General features: G+C 41.6%; 1 protein-coding gene across 3 annotated transcripts; it reads right to left on the reverse strand.

Annotated features, from left to right (window-relative positions):
* Positions 1-5325: 5325 nt before the first annotated feature.
* Positions 5326-18546, reverse strand: LOC115155599 (ADP-ribosylation factor-like protein 5A). Of its 3 annotated transcripts, none has more exons than XM_029702367.1 (6): positions 18125-18546; positions 13408-13468; positions 7509-7656; positions 7199-7282; positions 6535-6686; positions 5326-6041 (listed from the first exon to the last, which is right to left on the reverse strand). In XM_029702367.1, exons 1-6 carry the CDS (start codon positions 18168-18170, stop codon positions 5993-5995), a joined length of 540 nt encoding a protein of 179 aa, XP_029558227.1. In that variant the 5' UTR covers positions 18171-18546; the 3' UTR covers positions 5326-5992. The 3 variants fall into 3 exon arrangements, with proteins under 3 accessions (XP_029558227.1, XP_029558228.1, XP_029558229.1); XM_029702368.1 differs by lacking the exon at positions 18125-18546 and adding an exon at positions 17289-17574; XM_029702369.1 differs by lacking the exon at positions 18125-18546 and adding an exon at positions 13583-13731.
* Positions 18547-18631: the final 85 nt, after the last annotated feature.

Genomic DNA, 18631 nt, shown 5'->3' on the forward strand with positions numbered 1-18631 from the left:
TGCATAAAAATTTATTTTAAACAGCGTTTGACATGCTTCGAAGTACGGTAATGGAATATTAGAATTTTTTTGTCACGATACGCGCCGGCGCGTCACCCTTCGTTACCCTTCGAATAGTGTCTTGAACGCACGAACAAAACGCCGCTATTTGGATACAACTATGGATTATTTGGAACCAAACCAACATTTGTTGTTGAAGTAGAAGTCCTGGGAGTGCATTCTGACGAAGAACAGCAAAGGTAATCCAATTTTTCTTATAGTAAATCTGAGTTTGGTGAGTACCAAACTTGGTGGGTGTCAAAATAGCTAGCCTGTGATGGCCGGGCTATCTACTCAGAATATTGCAAAATGTGCTTTCACCGAAAAGCTATTTTAAAATCGGACACCGCGATTGCATAAAGGAGTTCTGTATCTATAATTCTTAAAATAATTGTTTTTTGTGAACGTTTATCGTGAGTAATTTAGTAAATTCACCGGAAGTGTTCGGTGGGAATGCTAGTTCTGAACGTCACATGCTAATGTAAAAAGCTGTTTTTTGATATAAATATGAACTTGATTGAACAAAACATGCATGTATTGTATAACATAATGTCCTAGGAGTGTCATCTGATGAAGATCATCAAAGGTTAGTGCTGCATTTAGCTGTGGTTTTGGTTTTTGTGACATTATATGCTAGCTTGAAAAATGGGTGTCTGATTATTTCTGGCTGGGTACTCTCCTGACATAATCTAATGTTTTGCTTTCATTGTAAAGCCTTTTTGAAATTGGACAGTGTGGTTAGATAAAGGAGAGTCTTGTCTTTAAAATAGTGTAAAATAGTCATATGTTTGAAAAATGGAAGTTTTCGGATTTTCGAGGAGTTTGTATTTTGCGCCACGCCCTATCATTGGATATTGGAGCGGTGTTCCGCTAGCGGAAGATCTAGATGTAAGAGGTTAATGAAGGAAACTCCAATTACCTTTAGTCTAACTACATCAGAGGAACGCCCATGAGCACAGTTATGGTCTGGCGTCATGGGACAGGCCCTTTTCTGCTCTTCCGAATAAAACCCCCACCTAGGTTTTCTATCACCTGACCGAGCTTACCTCAATTACGAGATGGCTAAAGGTTGGAGACCAGCTTACCTCGATAACGAGAGTGCCAAGGTTTGACCATGCATTCCTCTTCCTGAACTTTTAACCATACCACGTGGTTAACCTCTTCGCTATAGGGGGCAGTATTTTCACGGCCGGATGAAAAACGTACCCAATTTAAACAGGTTACTACTCTGGCTCAGAAACTAGAATATGCATATTATTAGTAGATTTGGATATAAAACACTGAAGTTTCTAAAAGTGTTTGAATGGTGTCTGTGAGTATAACAGAACTCATATAGCAGGCAAAAACCTGAGAAAATTCCAAGCAGGAAGTGGCCTGTCTGAGAATGTGTAGTTCTTCTTTTGGTTCTCTATCGAAACTACAGTATCTGTGCTGTTACGTAGCACTTTCTAAGGCTTCCATTGGCTCTCTAAAGCCTTCAGAAAGCGGATTGAGGCGTCTCTTGTCTCTGGGCAGAGTTTTGTAGCTCAGTTTGTTAGTGGTCTGCCTGGTGACTAAGAGATTGGATATGCGCGTTCACGAGACCACGCTGTTTTTTCTTTTCCTCTTGAATGAATACACTATTGTCCGGTTGGAATATTATCGCTATTTTACGAGAAAAATACCATAAAAATTGATTTTAAACAGCGTTTGACATGCTTCTAAGTACAGTAAAGGAACATTTTTATTTTTTTTGTCTTGAAATGCGCTCGCGCGTTACCCTTTGGATAGTGACCTGAACGCACGAACAAAACGGAGGTATTTGGACATAACTATGGATTATTTGGAACAAAAACAACAATTCTTGTGGAAGTAGCAGTCCTGGGAGTGCATTCTGACGAAGATCAGCAAAGGTAATACAATTTTTCTAATAGTAATTCTGAGTTTAGTGAGCCGCGAACTTGGCGGGTGTCAAAATAGCTAGCCGTGATGGCTGAGCTATGTACTCAGAATATTGCAAAATGTGCTTTCGCCGAAAAGCTATTTTAAAATCTGACATAGCGATTGCATAAAAGGAGTTCTGTATCTATAATTCTTAAAATAATTATGTATTTTGTCAACGTTTATGATGAGTAATTTAGTAAATTCACCGGAAGTTTTGGGTGGGAATGCATGTTCTGAACATCACATGCTAATGTAAAAAGCTGTTTTTGGATATAAATATGAACTTGATTGAACAAAACATGCATGTGTTGTATAACATAATGTCCTAGGAGTGTCATCTGATGAAGATCATCAAAGGTTAGTGCTTCATTTAGCTGTGTTTTGGGTTTTTGTGACATATATGCTTGCTTGGAAAATGGCTGTGTGATTGTTTTTGGCTATGTACTCTCCTAACATAATCTAATGTTTTGCTTTCGCTGTAAAGCCTTTTTGAAATCGGACAATGTGGTTAGATAAACGAGAGTCTTGTCTTTAAAATGGAGTAAAGTAGTTGTATGTTAGAAAAATTGAAATTATTGCATTTGAGGTTTTTGCACTTCGCGCCACGTTCTTCCATTGGATATTGGCGAGGCGTTCCGCTAGCGGAAGCCCTAGATGTAAGAAGTTAAACTCTTAGACTATCGATACCGACAGAATAAGAACAAGTCTTTGATATTAATTACTAGTCTGCAGCTAGGAATTCGGTATTATTGAACGCGAAGACCGACAACCGCAGAAACATCTGTCCTATAACGACATGAATGAATGTTACTCTGAATTATCCATTCTAACCACGACAGAGGGCGGACAGACTCTCCAACAGAAACAAACTTTTCAACAGAGATCCCGACAACACACTGAGCGTAAATATATATATATATATTGATTGCAATTGTTCCCGAATGAGTGAGCGTTCATGTGCAAAGGATTAGTATTTCAATTGTTAGAATTATCAACTCTGTAGTGCCTTTTCAGTTGACCCCCACTCCCCTATTGTCTAACAAGCCGCCATGCCGGTTTAGCCCACTAGGGCACATTCTCCTATCATTTCTTTGTAACGATATCTACTGTTTGTTATGCATTTCTGTGAATTACTTAGTAAATAAATGATTTTAAGACAATTGATGTATGGATGACTCATAGTGAAGACTGGGTTCGTGCAGATAACCAACAATTTACGACGTTTGGAATGAGACTGACGTGAGGTAAAGAATACATCATTAATCAGAAGACTAATTGATTAGATATTAAAATATCTGAAAGTTATATTAGGAAAATTATAACTTTGTAATCTGAATATTTTCCTTGGTGCCCGCCGACTTCCTAGTTAATTACAGTTACATGATTAATCAGGTTAATCGCGTAATAATAATTACAGAGAGTTATTTGATAAATATGTCTTCAGTTTTAATGATGCCAAAGACACGACAGTGGTGTTCCTTTCACCTCTACAGTGGCATCGAGTTTAAGCCAGGCCCAGCTCCAGCTACATTAACAAGCAACGACTCATTTTCACCCAACTCTCTCATTCTGAAAATTAACCACATACTGTAGAGGGAAAATATGAGTTAGATAGTGGTTAGTTCGTTAGATAGTTAACATTTCACACAGATTGCCTGGGTCCAGTAAGCAACTAACGTGTTATAACTTGAGGAACGTCGTATACCAGTTAATACGACTCTGGGTTTATATGCGCGGATATCGACTCTGCCGCCAGTGTTGCCAACTTAGTGACTTTGTCGCTATATTTAGCGAGTATTCAGACCCCTCTAGCGATTTTCAAAAAAGCAACTAGCGACAAATCTAGCGACTTTTTCTGGTGTTATTGGAGACTTTTGGAGACTCTGACGTGAAAGCACGTATCGTTCTTACTCGTCTCAACGAGCAGCGGGTGCTGCCGTGGGCCCGACCCCAGTCCTTGCGCAGCAGTCCCTCCCAGCTGCAGTCAGAGCAGGAGATGTTCACCCCTCCGCGTCCAGACTGTAAATTAATCGCGCATGCAGGAAGCCGCTGCTGGCTGATCCCGCCCTGGCTTACATAAAAAAAAAATTTTTTTACCTGAATTAGGGCCAGACTAGTTACCATCATTTTCTCACATTGCCATTGAGTTTTTTCTATTGTCTCTTTTTGGTCCATTTAGATTGTATACAAAAAAATTGAAAAAATGTTATGGTTAAAAATTTTCATGTTTTACTGTGAATTGTTGTCAGCTCCTAAGTGGACCATAAGGTTAAAAACCAAACCAAATTAAGAAAACTGAACTAAAAAACAAAAATACCAACTCCGCCAGAGTGTCTCTTTTGGGTCACTTTTCCGGGATAAAGGAGGAGGTTTGGAATTGTGACATTAAAAAGAACGTTCATACAGCGTCCATCACAATTACATGCACATGGCCAATTATGCAAATTAGGTGATGACGTCATTTAGCGACTTTTAGGACAGCCAATAGCTACTTTCCTTACTGAGGAGTTGGCAACACTGTTGCCGCTCGAGTATACTTTTGGGGCACAGTGGATAGCGCGCTGGACTTCGGGATAGAAGGTCGAGGGTTCGAGACCTGCTCCCTGCCTGTTTCATTACTATAGCTAATTGGTTAGGTTACTAATGTTAGCTCATCTGATGTTGTAACGTCAGCTAGTTTTACTTTATTTGTAAGCTCATTTTCATAAACTCAAGAATTTGATCAGATAAATTGGCTAATGTTGCTCAACATGTCTCTGGCTAACTAATGAAGAATTCGATCCAGTTAGCATGATTCTTAACAATGCTAACAATACTTGTTCCACCACTTTCTCCCTCACCTCAAACTTTCCAAATGCCAGTAGTTTTTCGGCTACAGCTCATGAAGTAGATTTCATCACCTTCTCACCCCCGTCTCCGTGGTCAGGCTTCTCATCTAACGTTACGTCTTCGTTATCGTTCAGGGACGCGCTGCTGTAGCTGGCAAGCTGCCTTTCCACTATCCGCTGTCTTTCCAGAGCGCGCGCTGATGGTTGTCTCTTCAGTCGCTTGTTGACCTGATTTCTGTTGTTATGTAAACGATTGGCTGAGCCTTGGATACAGCCAGTATTGCTCCAAACGCGCATCACTCGTTCGCTTACAGACAGTAGTGATCCAAAGCCCCCCCTCCCAAACTTTCTCCTCGGATCTACATGAATCACATAGGTCACCTATTTTGTATTCAAAACGGCGAATTTCGCCGAAAGGTGACTAGTTTGCATCCCTGAGAATGACAAAACCACATTACAAGGGTATATGAAGATAACCAGAAACATAGCAATATTTCTTACCTGTCAAATATATACACATTTATGACAAATGTAATGAACCCAAAACAGATAAAAACATTTTATTTTTGAGAGAGTTGGGTTTCCCTCTCTTCGGTTCTGTGACTCAGTATCTTCAGCCATCATCACTTCAGGATTCAGACGCAGCAGGCACAAGGTAATGAAATGTGAATTAAGGAATAGAGCGCCATTTGGGTCGCAGTCATAATGTAAATACTGGACTGTACACATAGGGCAATACCTCCATCTCAGACAGTATGGCAATACTGAAACAAGGCCACTCTGGGCAGGCAGGCTCACTCAAACAACTAAAGACGAGTCCTCTTAAGTCCAAGCTCCAGTCCCAGATAGTCCATATCTTTTTTAGTTGGAAAACCAACCTTGCAGATTCAGAAATTCAACACACCGGAATTCTTATCAGTCTTTTGTTGAACTTTTCTTTCTAGAATTGATCCTGAAAAGGTAGAGTTATTCAGTTCTGGTTGCTCACAGTTCTCAGTCAGAGCAGTGTTTTGTAGTAATAAATAAACACGCATCAGAAAAACAACATCCTGGCAGTCTGGCCGGCTGGGTCAGGTCAGAGGCTTCATGGAGAGGGCCACTCGTCAACCGCCAACCAACCACTACACCCCTCAGGGCTGAAGGTGTAGAGAGAGGAGAGGAACAGCACACCTGTTGTTTTTGTTGTTGATCAGGGTCAAAGGTCATCTGACTCGCAGTCGTGACGTCATCCACTCCAAGCCTTGGCACAACCTAAAGGTAGGGAGACATAAGAAGGACAAGATAATGGATTTATCAGTTTGTGGGAATATATTTTGATACTTCACAAATGTATGTTCTTCAGACTAACACAGTGCATTTAGAAAGTATTCAGACCCTTTATTTTTAATACATTTCAAAAATTTCTAAAAACCTGTTTTTACTTGGTCATTATGAGGTATTGTGTGTAGATTGAAGAGTAAAAATGACTATTTAATACATTTTAGAATAAGGCTGTAACGTGTAACAAAATGTGAAAAAAGTCAAGGGGTCTGAATACTTTCCAAATGCATTGTATGCCTAAGTGAAGGATTGCCAGTACTACCAGTGCTAGCACTATCTACAGCAGTTTCTCAACCTTGGGGTCATGGAACAGCACCAGTCCCTAAGATGGTTAGCTAACACCAATTTAGTCAATAATCGAGACAAGAGCTAGTTTTAATGAGAGTGGCCCGGTCCACCAAGGAGAAAATACACATTTTCTTACCCCTCCCCAGTGAGGGCGCAGCAGGCCTGGATGTGCCACTGGTGGTCTTTGACTGATGTGAGCTGCAGGCTCTGGGAGATCTCAGCCACAGACATACAGCCCTTCACATCCTGCTTGTTAGCAAAGATCAGCAGGCCCGCCTTCTTCAGATCCTGGCGAGTGAGAGAGTGAGAGAGAGAGCGAGCGAGCGAGCGAGAGAGCAAGAGGATTTGGAGTTTAACACACTTAATTTCAACTATGGAGAACTAAAGGAATGGAGAAGGAATGGTGAATGATACAATGAGGGAATAGGAGGAGGATGAGGAGAAAAAGCGAGAGGTGCCCGTATGCTCATAGACCAGGGGTGTCAAACTCATTCCACGAAGGACAGTGTCTGCGTGTTTTTGGTTTTTCCTTTCAATTAAGACTTAGGCAACCAGGTGAGGGGAGTTCCTTTCTAATTAGTGACCTTAATTCAACAATCAAATACAAGGGTGGAGCAAAAAACACGCAGACACTCGGACCTCCGTGGAATGAGTTTGACACGTGTGTCATAGACCATCATGGAACACCGGCTGCTGCCATGTCTTCTGCTGTGGGTTGTATTGAACTCATACCATCTTGACCCACACATATTGTCATACGTCCTCTCACAAAAACATGAACAAGAAGACCAACAACTCACTTCATGTGCAAGCATTCTGTAGAGCTCCTCTTTGGTGACAGAGATTCTCTCTCGGTCGGTGCTGTCCACCACTATGATCACAAACTGGAGAGAAAGATCGGGAGAGAGATAAGGACAGATAAAAAGACAGCCGGTAACACTTTACATTAAATTGCTCTTATACCTAAGTAAAAACACTGGAAACATTGTATTAAGCCGTTTTAAAAAAACTATTGCATAGCAATATTGTTGAGCAGTTTTTATTAATTTAATGAAAAATAAAACTACAAAATAATAATAACTGCCATACAGCCACAATACGTGGTCTGACCTCTGTGTTTGTGTAGTACGTGTTCCAGGAGGACCTCAGTGATTCCTGCCCTCCGATGTCCCACATCAGGAAGTGCGTGTTGTTCACCACTATCTCCTCCACGTTGCTGCCTATTGTAGGAGAGGTGTGCACCACCTCATTCATAGAACTGCATCACAAGCACAGGAGGTTCTCAATCAATGCAAAAAAAAAAAGTCAGATAGAATTCTGGTAGGTATGAGAACAATGGGGTTCCCGGAGTTCACTTCACCATGTAATCTATGCCCCATTGTATCATTCTTCCATGAACTGTGGGTTAACCAAAACCTAGCCCAATATTGGACTAAAGGAGCCTAACATTACTCCTTATAGTCCAAGGACCTTAGGCAGGCAGCCTAGCGGTTAGAGAGACGAGCCAGCAACCGGAGGGTTGGCAGTTCGAATCCCGGGTCCAACAGAAGAAAAAAAATCTGTTGATATCAAGATTTCCGTTAGGAAAATGTGGTGCCGGACAACGTGACCGGGAAGATTTTAATTTACTGGCCATTTGAGAAATTTACTGGACCCATATGCATTGGGTGCATAAACCATTATGGCGTCCACCCACGGTGCTCAGAATGACAGAAATCACATTTAGATTATGGTAATGCATCTTAACAGAACATGCAACTCATGTAATGAAGCAGCCAATAAAACGTCATTTGCCCAAATGGAACTCGCAGGAAAACACCATTCTAAACAGAGCACCTAATAGCAGTTCTATTTTGTGATAAGATGAAAATCTCTATTAGAAACAGGGGGTATCTAAAGATACAACAACTAAGATGGGTTGCTAATATAACTACGATTGACAACAAAAGAAAGTTAATATGAAAACCAATAGAACAGAAGATAAATGGCATAGCAGTGGGTCCAATAGGTGGATCCAATCCAGAATGGCTCAGCTGTCTCCCACCAATTCTTGCGCATTCATTGTTTCATTGTGTGAATTAGATTTTTTTTTAAAGATCAATTCCCCATTACATGTCACCAGTAGAAGGCAAAGGGGTAGCTACTTTGAAGAATCTCAAATATAAAATATATTTTGATTTGTTTGACACTTTTTTGGTTACTACATGATTCCATATGTGTTATTTCATAGTTTTGATGTAATGTACTGTAAGTATTCAGACACTTTACTCAGTACTTTGTTGAAGCCCCTTTTGCAGCAATTACAGCCTCAAGTCTTTTTGGGTATGACGCTACAAGTTTGGCACAGCTGTATTTGGGGAGTTTCTCCCATTCCTCTCTGCAGATCCTCTCAAGCTCTGTCAGGTTGGATGGGGAGCGTTGGTGCACAGCTATTTTCACGTCTCTCCAGAGATGTTTGATTGGGTTGAAGTCCGGGCTCAAGCTGGGCCGCAAGGACATTCAGAGACTTGTCCCAAAGCCACTCCTGCGTTGTCTTGGCTGTGTGATTAGGGTCGTTGTACTGTTGGAAGGTGAACCTTCTCCCCAGTCTGAGGTCCTGAGTGCTCTGGAGCAGGTTTTCATCAAAGATCTCCCTGTACTTTCCTCCGTTGATCTTTTCGTCAATCTTGACTAGAGTCACAGTCAATGCCGCTGAAAAAAAATCCCCACAGCATGATGCCTCCATCATCATGCTTCACCGTAGGAGTATGTGCCAGGTTTCCTCCAGATGTGACGCTTGGCATTCAGCCCAAAGAGTTCAATCTTGGTTTCATCAGACCAGAGAATCTTGTTTCTCATAGTCTGAGAGTCTTTAGGTGCTCCAAAGCGGGCTGTCATGTGCCTTTTACTGAGTAGTGGCTTCCGTCTGACCACATAAAGGCCTGATTGGTGGAATGCTGCAGAGATGGTTGTCCTTCTGGAAGGTTCTTCCATCTCCACAGAGGAACTCCAGAGCTCTGTCAGAGTGACCAACGGGTTCTTGGTCACTTCCCTGACCAAGGCCCTTCTCCCCCGATTGCTCAGTTTGGCCGGGCGGCCAGCTCTAGGAAGAGTCTTGGTGGTTCCAAACTTCTTCCATTTAAGAATGATGGAGGCCACTGTGTTCTTGTGGACCTTTAATGCTGCAGACATTTTTTGGTACCCTTCCCCAGATCTGTGCCTCGACACAATCCTGTCTCGGAGCTCTATGGACAATTCCTTCGAGCTCATGGCTTGGTTTTTGCTCTGACATGCACTGCCATGCACTGTCAACTGTGGGACCTTATATAGACATGTGTGTGCCTTTCCAAATCATGTCCAATCAATTGAATTTACCACAGGTGGACTACAATCAAGATGTAGAAACATCTCAAAGATGATTAATGGAAACAGGATGCACCTGAGCTCAATTCCAAGTCTCATAGCAAAGGTTCTGAATACTTATGTAAATAAAGGTATTTCTGTTTTAAATTTTTATAAATTAGCAACAAAAATATGTAAAGCCTGTTTTCACTTTATCATTATGGGGTAGTGTGTATAGACTGCTGAGGATTTTTATTTATTTAATCAATTTTAGAATAAGGCTGTAACGTAACAAAATGTGGAAAAAGTCAAGGGGTTTGAATACTTTCCGAAGGCACTGTACATGTCTGTTGTTTTGACCTTCTTAAAACAATTCAATATAGCTTAGTATAACCCCCTCTCTCAGCTTAAATTAAAAGCGAAAGTCAAATTTTGGTTGGACCATTAAAGTAATCTGAATCTTCTGTTTAAAGGTGAATTGGCTCCGGAAGCCAAAACAGCCAGATACTATATCACATGAAAATCATTTCACATGAAAATCATTTCACAAATGTAAAACATACACTTACTGTACACTGTTTTAACACAGTTGCAGCCAACAGTATTTTTGAGTCATAACATGTTTGTGGCGTCTGTCCTTCGTTTACACACAGGTGTTCGGAGACGCAGATATCTAATTAGCACAGGTAGTCAACTCGGTCTTCCGTCTGTTTTCCGTATAAATGGACATGGAGATATGACAGCGTGGGAACATTAACCTTATAAAAAGGTGTGTATCAATTTAACCTTTTTTTTACTATTATTATTTGTATTTATTATGGATCTTCATTAGTTCCTGCCAAGGCAGCAGGTACTCTTCCTGGGGTCCAGCAGCATAAGACAGTTACATACAGTTTAAAATACTACATGACATTACATTTCATAACACCTTACCCAACACATTCAGATGTTCCCTCAGGCCACCACCACATATTTATAATACAACATACATGTGCACGTTTCTGTGCCTGTGTGTGTCTTCTACAGAAAGCTAAGGTCCTTACGCTTCCAGAACCGTACTGCAAGCGATGCGTGTTAATGTTCAGACCGAGCATCGTGGCTCTTAACAAAACTCCCCCGTACAGAAGACGCCTTTGTCCAATGATTCTTATGTGTAATATAAATGGAACTTAAGAGTCATGATCAAGGGCTAACCAAAACCTTGCTTTGAAGCATTTAAGCTAAGGTCACCATTTATCATAAAAAAACATTATGAAATCCCCCTAGTTGTGACAGGAAATTAGTCTACTGTCACAACTCATTATCATAACTAATTATCCCTGCTGGATAGTGGTGCACGGTATACCGAAACTTTGGTACTTTTACGATACTAGAACATGAAAAACGGTTCAGTGCTAGAATTTGTTACTTTCGGTACTTCTGTCAAACGTGTCTCTCATGGATTAACTCTCATACTCTGTCTATGAGCGTAGCCGATGTCCCCCTTATAGAGCAAACAGCACAGTGCCTGCTCCACTTAGCCTGCACTGGGAGTCTGGGCTGCATGTTAGTGCCCAACTCATGCTGCACAGAAGTTAACACACTTGAATAATGTGACACGACACGTAGAAATGCTGAAACTGTTAATTAATGTTCGCAAAACAATGTCCATACAGGCTAGAACACATTACAATGCAAAGAAGATACCATTAGCTTCCAGCTTTGTATGCCAACTTTCCTTTTTAACTTACAGCTGAAGCTAACATCAATTCACTACACTAGTACTTTGTGATAATATGCAAACCATAATGCAAAATATGCTGATTTCAAAGCTGATTGCCACCCAAAAATGTATTAATTCCCTTAAAATCGGTGTCTGTCGCGTCTCTCCATCAGCCTATTATTATGGATTGCCTCAGCAAACTGTGTGTGTGTGTGTGTGAGAGAAAGAGAATAGGACTCCGATGAGATGCCCCCCTCTTGCCTTGTGAATGACAACATTACTGGTTAAAGAGAGCGCACCCTTTAAAAAAAAAAATACTATTTAGATGAAAATGTTGTTCATCAGTACAATAAAATAAGTCCCAAATTGAAGGGAAAGAGATTTATCTGTAGCACCATGAAATCAACCAAAACAAGCTCAATAACTCAATGCACACACACTCCTATTATACTGTATCCTATTCTATTATACTGTATCCTATTCTACTGTATCATATTCTATTACACCATATCCTACTGTATCCTATCCTACTGTATCCTATTCTATTATACTGTATCCTATTCTACTGTATCCTACCCAACTGTATCATATTCTATTACACCGTATCCTACTGTATCCTATTCTATTATACTGGATCCTATTCTACTGTATCCTATTATACTCTATCCTGCTGTATCCTATCCTACTGTATCCTATTCTATCCTATCCTGCTGTATCCAATCCTACTGTATCCTATTATACTCTATCCTACTGTATCTTATTCTATGCCGCTCTGACATTGCTCGTCCATTTATTTTTATATTCTTAATTCCATTCCTTTATTAGATGTGTGCATGTTGTGTAATTGTTAGCTAATACTTTTTAGATATTACTGCACTGTCGGAGCTAGAAGCACAAGCATTTCGCTACACCCGCAATAACATCTGCTAAACACATGTATGTGACCAATAACATTTGATTTGAACATTCGTTCCCCAGTATTGTGAATAGGTCTAGGCTACATCTTTATTTACAAAGTTTATCAATAGAAATGTACCATTCAAATAAATTATTACCATTATGTTGTTATGTAGTCAGATTGGTAAAAACAAAGTCAAATTGATTGTTTAATAGATTCATTAATGCATACATGGCTGTCTAAAAACAATCTATGTAATGATATTTAACTCAAAAGATGTCCAACCATTGAACAGAGCAGTAGATGAGTTCATCTGTCTGGGTCAAGTGCCATTCTGGAACTTTGGCTAATATACCTTCTTTTTTTTGCTGTATACCTCCCCAACCAAGCCTGCTTCAGGGCATCAGAAGAGCTGAGAACAGAGTGGCGGAGGAGAGTGCTGAGGGTGAAGCGTGAAGGCTCTTCTTTACTGACTTTCAGGAAACTGTTCTAGGCTTGGCCTACATGCAGCCCACCGGAGTTGGATGTGACCTATACATCCAACCCAATAACAGCCTCCGTTGAAGGCCATTGTCCAACCCAATAACAGCCTCCGTTGAAGACCATTGTCCAACCCAATAACAGCCTCCGTTGAAGACCATTGTCCAACCCAATAACAGCCTCCGTTGAAGACCATTGTCCAACCCAATAACAGCCTCCGTTGAAGGCCATTGTCCAACCCAATAACAGCCTCCGTTGAAGGCCATTGTCCAACCCAATAACAGCCTCCGTTGAAGGCCATTGTCCAACCCAATAACAGCCTCCGTTGAAGACCATTGTCCAACCCAATAACAGCCTCCGTTGAAGACCATTGTCCAACCCAATAACAGCCTCCGTTGAAGGCCATTGTCCAACCCAATAACAGCCTCCGTTGAAGACCATTGTCCAACCCAATAACTACATGTAGGCCTACTTTTGTTTTAATTCTTACAGTCTTTGAGATTATCAGTATAATGAAAAGCACTACATAAATTACATATTCCCTTTCATAGAGGTCCCTCTCATCCCCTTAATTTCCTTTAAAAAAAAGGGTACAATAGGCTACTTACAACTGGTAAAGAATGGTGGTCTTCCCTGCATTGTCCAGGCCCACAATAATAACCTTGTGCTCTGAAAAAAAAAAGTGAGAAGAAATACATTTTAAAAACACATTCATATAATCACAAGACAATATAAACTTCAAAAATAAGTCTGACTTCAATGCCCAGTGGCTGACCTACGCACCCAATATTGAGCAGCACAATCGAGTCTTTTGGATATTTGTTATTCAGATCTCCACAGCACAGCCATAAACTAAACAAGCCATTCATTATAGGAGCTGCAAGACTTAAGACTTCACAGTGACAAACTGCAATGTTTCACACATATTCAAACGGCTCTCTCGCTGCCCTCTCTCTGAGACATGGCAGTGACAGAGACAGAGACAGAGACACACACTAGAGTGAGTGGTCTCAGTGCTGCGCTTGCTAAGGTTGAAAGCAGCAGCTGTCGGTAATGGATGGCACACACATAACGGATACTGAGCCACCTGCTCAGCTGAACACAGAGCGGATACTGACCCACCTGCTCAACTGAACAAAGCCGAAGCTATCTGCACTCAAACATACAGTTCCATGTAAACACTGTCACTGACAGACAGACAAACACCAACAAGACACACTGGACCAAAACAAAAGACAGGATACTCTTAGCACACACATACACTACAATGTTGTTAGCATGATGCTAGCTGCCAATAGACAAGACATTACATTACACCTGTGAAGTTAGACTAGTCCTCATGAGTATGACTGAAGAAGGTACATGGCCTATACTATCCTCGTATGAACCATCCTGATCTGGCAAGCTTACATTCTGTATCCATGTAGCGGTAGTGAAAAGAGAATTTAAGCTTGCGAGGTCATCGGGATGGTTTCGTACAAGGTCATCGGGATGGTTCGTACAAGGTCATCGGGATGGTTCGTACAAGGTCATCGGGATGGTTCGTACAAGGTCATCGGGATGGTTCGTACAAGGTCATCGGGATGGTTCGTACAAGGTCATCGGGATGGTTCGAACTAATGCAAAACCACACCTTGACCGGAATTCAAGACATGTCCAGTATGGCTAATCCAGCCAGATATGGGCACAGCAGGCTGAGCAAACATATGACTAATAAACTGAAACAATATCCACCCCTTTTAAAAGCCACAGGCAGGAGTAGGCTGTGTATATTTGGATTGGATCTAGAGCAAGGCCTACTCCCTCCCCTCTTCCTTACCCAATACTCACTCCCCTCGTCCTTCCTCCCCAATACTCACTCCCCTCGTCCTTCCTCCCCAATACTCACTCCCCTCGTCCTTAGCCAATACTCACTCCCCTCGTCCTTAGCCAATACTCACTCCCCTCGTCCTTAGCCAATACTCACTCCCCTCGTCCTTAGCCAATACTCACTCCCCTCGTCCTTAGCCAATACTCACTCCCCTCGTCCTTAGCCAATACTCACTCCCTTCATCCTTACTCATGCCCATATTAACAAATGTAGCCTAATCATGTGACTGACAAGGAAATGCTGGTTGAGCAGCACAGCAATTACAGAAGTGAATCTCCTTTCTTCACAATCCCCAAAATACCATGACACACAATGCAGAAATGAGAGGGAGCCTCAAGAACAACTAGAGCCTTGATAGTTTCTGGACAATAAGGTTAAAGAGTAATTTCTCTTCCTGTCTCTTGCTACATGTATTTTTGGCAGGCCTGCATCACAAGTGTTTAGGCTACAGCACCGGGGTTCAACTTGACTGCTACTCGGGACTGTTTACAGTAAATGGAGTGATCTACTTCGATTCACGGTCACAACTTATACTACTTTGGTGTTCATTTATTAAGGAAAGGGAAATTCCTAATTTTGCTTTACGAAACAACTTCAGGTGACACCAAGTAGCTGTGGGGGGGGGGGGGGGTCTAAGCTATGACATTATGTAGACACTTTTTTTGGTGGGTGTTATCTAGATAGACACTTGGGCTGGGAAACGCCAGGGACGATACAACATTATCACGATACTTTGGTGCCATACGTCTGCTGCAGAGGGTCAAGAGACAGCCAGGAGAAAACTAGTTTTGAACAGTCATGGAAATAAAAGTGCTGAAAACAAAATGTATTTAACAGAGAGCAGACCTTAATTTGAGAACATTTTTTGCAGCCACTGCAAAATGCAGATTGCAAAGAGCACACATCTGTCACCTGAGTTTGAGATCTCCAGTTAGTCTTGCGTAAACTAATGCATAAGACCTTGTCTCAGTTGCAAAGGTACCTCAGGTGTTTTAGGCTATCTGTAGCATTTAAAATTGGTGCACACGGTTCCATCAACAATATTGACTATATTCACTGTAAAGAACCTTTGTACCTGGTGCTGTGCTAGTCTATTTTACTTGTCATTCACCTTGTGAATGAACTGCTTTTTTTTTAAATTTAAACTGCCACAGCCCACATTGAGAAGTCTTTGAAATTCCTGTTTGAAGTACTACTGACATGGCGACAAACTTAACGTCTCTCGTACCATGGGCTTTATGACACGTGGAATATTGTTGCTTGTGGACAACTACCAATCAAAGCCTTCCCCAGACACTGGGCATAGCCAATTACAATAGGCCTATGTGAGAGGACAAGGTCTTTATATTACAAATAAAGACATTGTGAGAGGAGAGTCCAATGAAACAAGCCTAGGTTTTTAAGAGACATTCAGCTACAGTATCGCTCTGACTGAACCAATATGGAGTCGCTCAGAAATGGGTCATGCTGTATGCCCGTAACAAGGGTTACACTGACAGCGAATAAAGTGGGTCAATAGTTGTTGAAAACACTTATATTTCCCCTTTTCAGCAGCCTTGAAAACTAGGGGACCTCACGATATTATTAATATTGCAATATTGATGATAAATCGTCAAAAATAATATCCATTATGTAACTGTATCAATTCCCCCCCCCATCACTACTTGAAACACATAAAAAGCTCTTCATGATGGGACATGCTTTGGGTGGGAGGTATACCCGTCTCTAACCTAACCTAGCAGGCGTAAATAGATGCCTGAGCAGAGTCCACACATCTGTTTTTCAGGGGAAATGGGAGTTAGGTGGAAAATACCGTATTCCTGAAAAAGGGAAACATCCGATTTCTACCGACCCCGCGGAGTGGCCTGGCTGTCTGGTAGTAACAGGTAAAAAGTATGATGTTGTATTTTAGAGGCAAGCTGTCCAGCCTGTGACAACAAGAGAGCTACTGTTAACTCCTTATGGAATTGCCATGCCAAACATGTTAGGCTTGACAATGACAGCAATGTAGTTAGCAAACACAAACATCTGGGACAAGCCTAGTACAACAGAACAGGATTCGTGGTCATCATTCAGAATGAGTGCTTCGCGTTCATCCATAGGTAAACACATTCTGATGTGGCACTGACTGCATGTGGGGATAGGAGTGAACAGTAAACCTAAAGTGAAAACTAAAGTGAAGTCTTTAGTTTCAATATCTGTGATTGTTTATGTATACGACCTTGATTTGACTAGGCAAACAATCCTTTACCACAGTCAGTGACCCCCTGACAATAGGCCCACATACTACATAAAACCAAGAGGCCAAGAGAGAGAACTTTCCGTAGGAGCACTCTGCTGCCCTCGGGTCTCATGTTACAGGTTTGCACAGATCTGTTTACAGATTGAGTTAGTTCAGGATTCAGCAGGGAGGGATTGATTACATTCTCAGCTAATTTAGACAAAAACACAGTGCACTAAAGAGGACACTCAGCACAGCTCTTAGCTGACCATCTGTGAGGGAAAACAGGAAAAATACTGCATCAAAGGCCAGTTGCTGGGCTAATGCTCAAAATGAATATTCAAGTTACATTTTACTCTCCAATGATCCTGAACTTTAGCTAGGCTGACTCAACTCACGTGGTACACAGCGAGGATGGGAGTCCAAATGTCATCCCAATGTCCCAAAAGACTCCCATAGTTACGGTCCAGAACCAAGGCTCTCTGAACAATGCAGTACTGATATAGCTATAATAATATACAAAACACATGGTGATATCATTCAATATAGCTAGCTAGCTAGCTATTACACCAGGGGAGGATGGCTAATAATAATGGCTGGAACCTAGCGAATGGAATGATACCACGCCACTCCAGGCATTACCACAAGCCCGTCCTCCCCAATTAAGTTGCCAAAGTTACCAACAGTACTTTGTGGACGGCAGGGAGCCTAGCAGTTAGAGCGCTTGGCCTGTAACCGAAAGGTCGGTAGTTCCCCGAGCTGACAAGGTGAAAAAAACTGTCGACGTGCCCTTCGAATCAAAGTACACATATTTGCTGATGTCATCGCAGGTGCAGCGAAACCCTAATTGCTCCAGGGTCGCCGTTAATAATGGCAGACCCTGGCCGTGACCCCACTCTCAGAGGGTCTCTCAGTCAGGGGAAGTTGGGATATGAAAAAAGTATGTCCAATTCCCACATGCGTGAAATAGGACAGATAAACACCCAACGAATTATTATTATAATTACTTTACACCCCCCCCCCCCCCCAAACATAATATATATATATATGTAATGTAATAGCTAGCTAGCTAGCTAGCTATCAGTTTTGTAAACACTGGAACCTTCTTGGCTGTTGCTAACAGCTGGACTAGCTAAATAACAACATGAACTCAGCTGGATACGTTAGACGCTAGGAAACGTGCTACGCTAACTAGCTAACTACACATTCGACGTCAACGATAGGTCTGACATACCTTGATGATTGAAAAGCCTCCATAGCTTGGTGAAAATTATTCCCATGGCTGTTGTTGTAGAGCCTTTGGAGGCAACTAACTACGACCAATTTTGCAGTAATTTAGCTAGGTAACGTTAGCTGACTGGCTTGCTATCTGGCGAATTCCTGAAGATGTTGCTAACGTTAATCGGGCAATGCAGTCACACGACCTGGCAATATTTGACGGTGGAAAAGAGAACAGTAATGTCAACGCTTATTGATAAAGTTCTCATCTTTGCACGAAGGCTTTTCCTTTATGGCCGAAATAGAATTACAGGACGACGTTATTGCATTTCTAGCTACAGAATACAACGGTAGCTGATTAGCTAGCCCTGGAGTGTCTAGCTAGAGAATACAACGACAGCTGATTAGCTAGCTTTGGAGTGCATTCGTCAACACTGACGCATGCTCTCTCCACAATCCGCCCAGTGAGGATGGATTCCAGAGTGATTACCAAATCAGAGACAATTATGATGAATAAAGTTTA

Source organism: Salmo trutta, chromosome 20 (genome assembly GCF_901001165.1).
Source record: "Salmo trutta chromosome 20, fSalTru1.1, whole genome shotgun sequence".
Lineage (NCBI taxonomy): Eukaryota > Metazoa > Chordata > Actinopteri > Salmoniformes > Salmonidae > Salmo > Salmo trutta.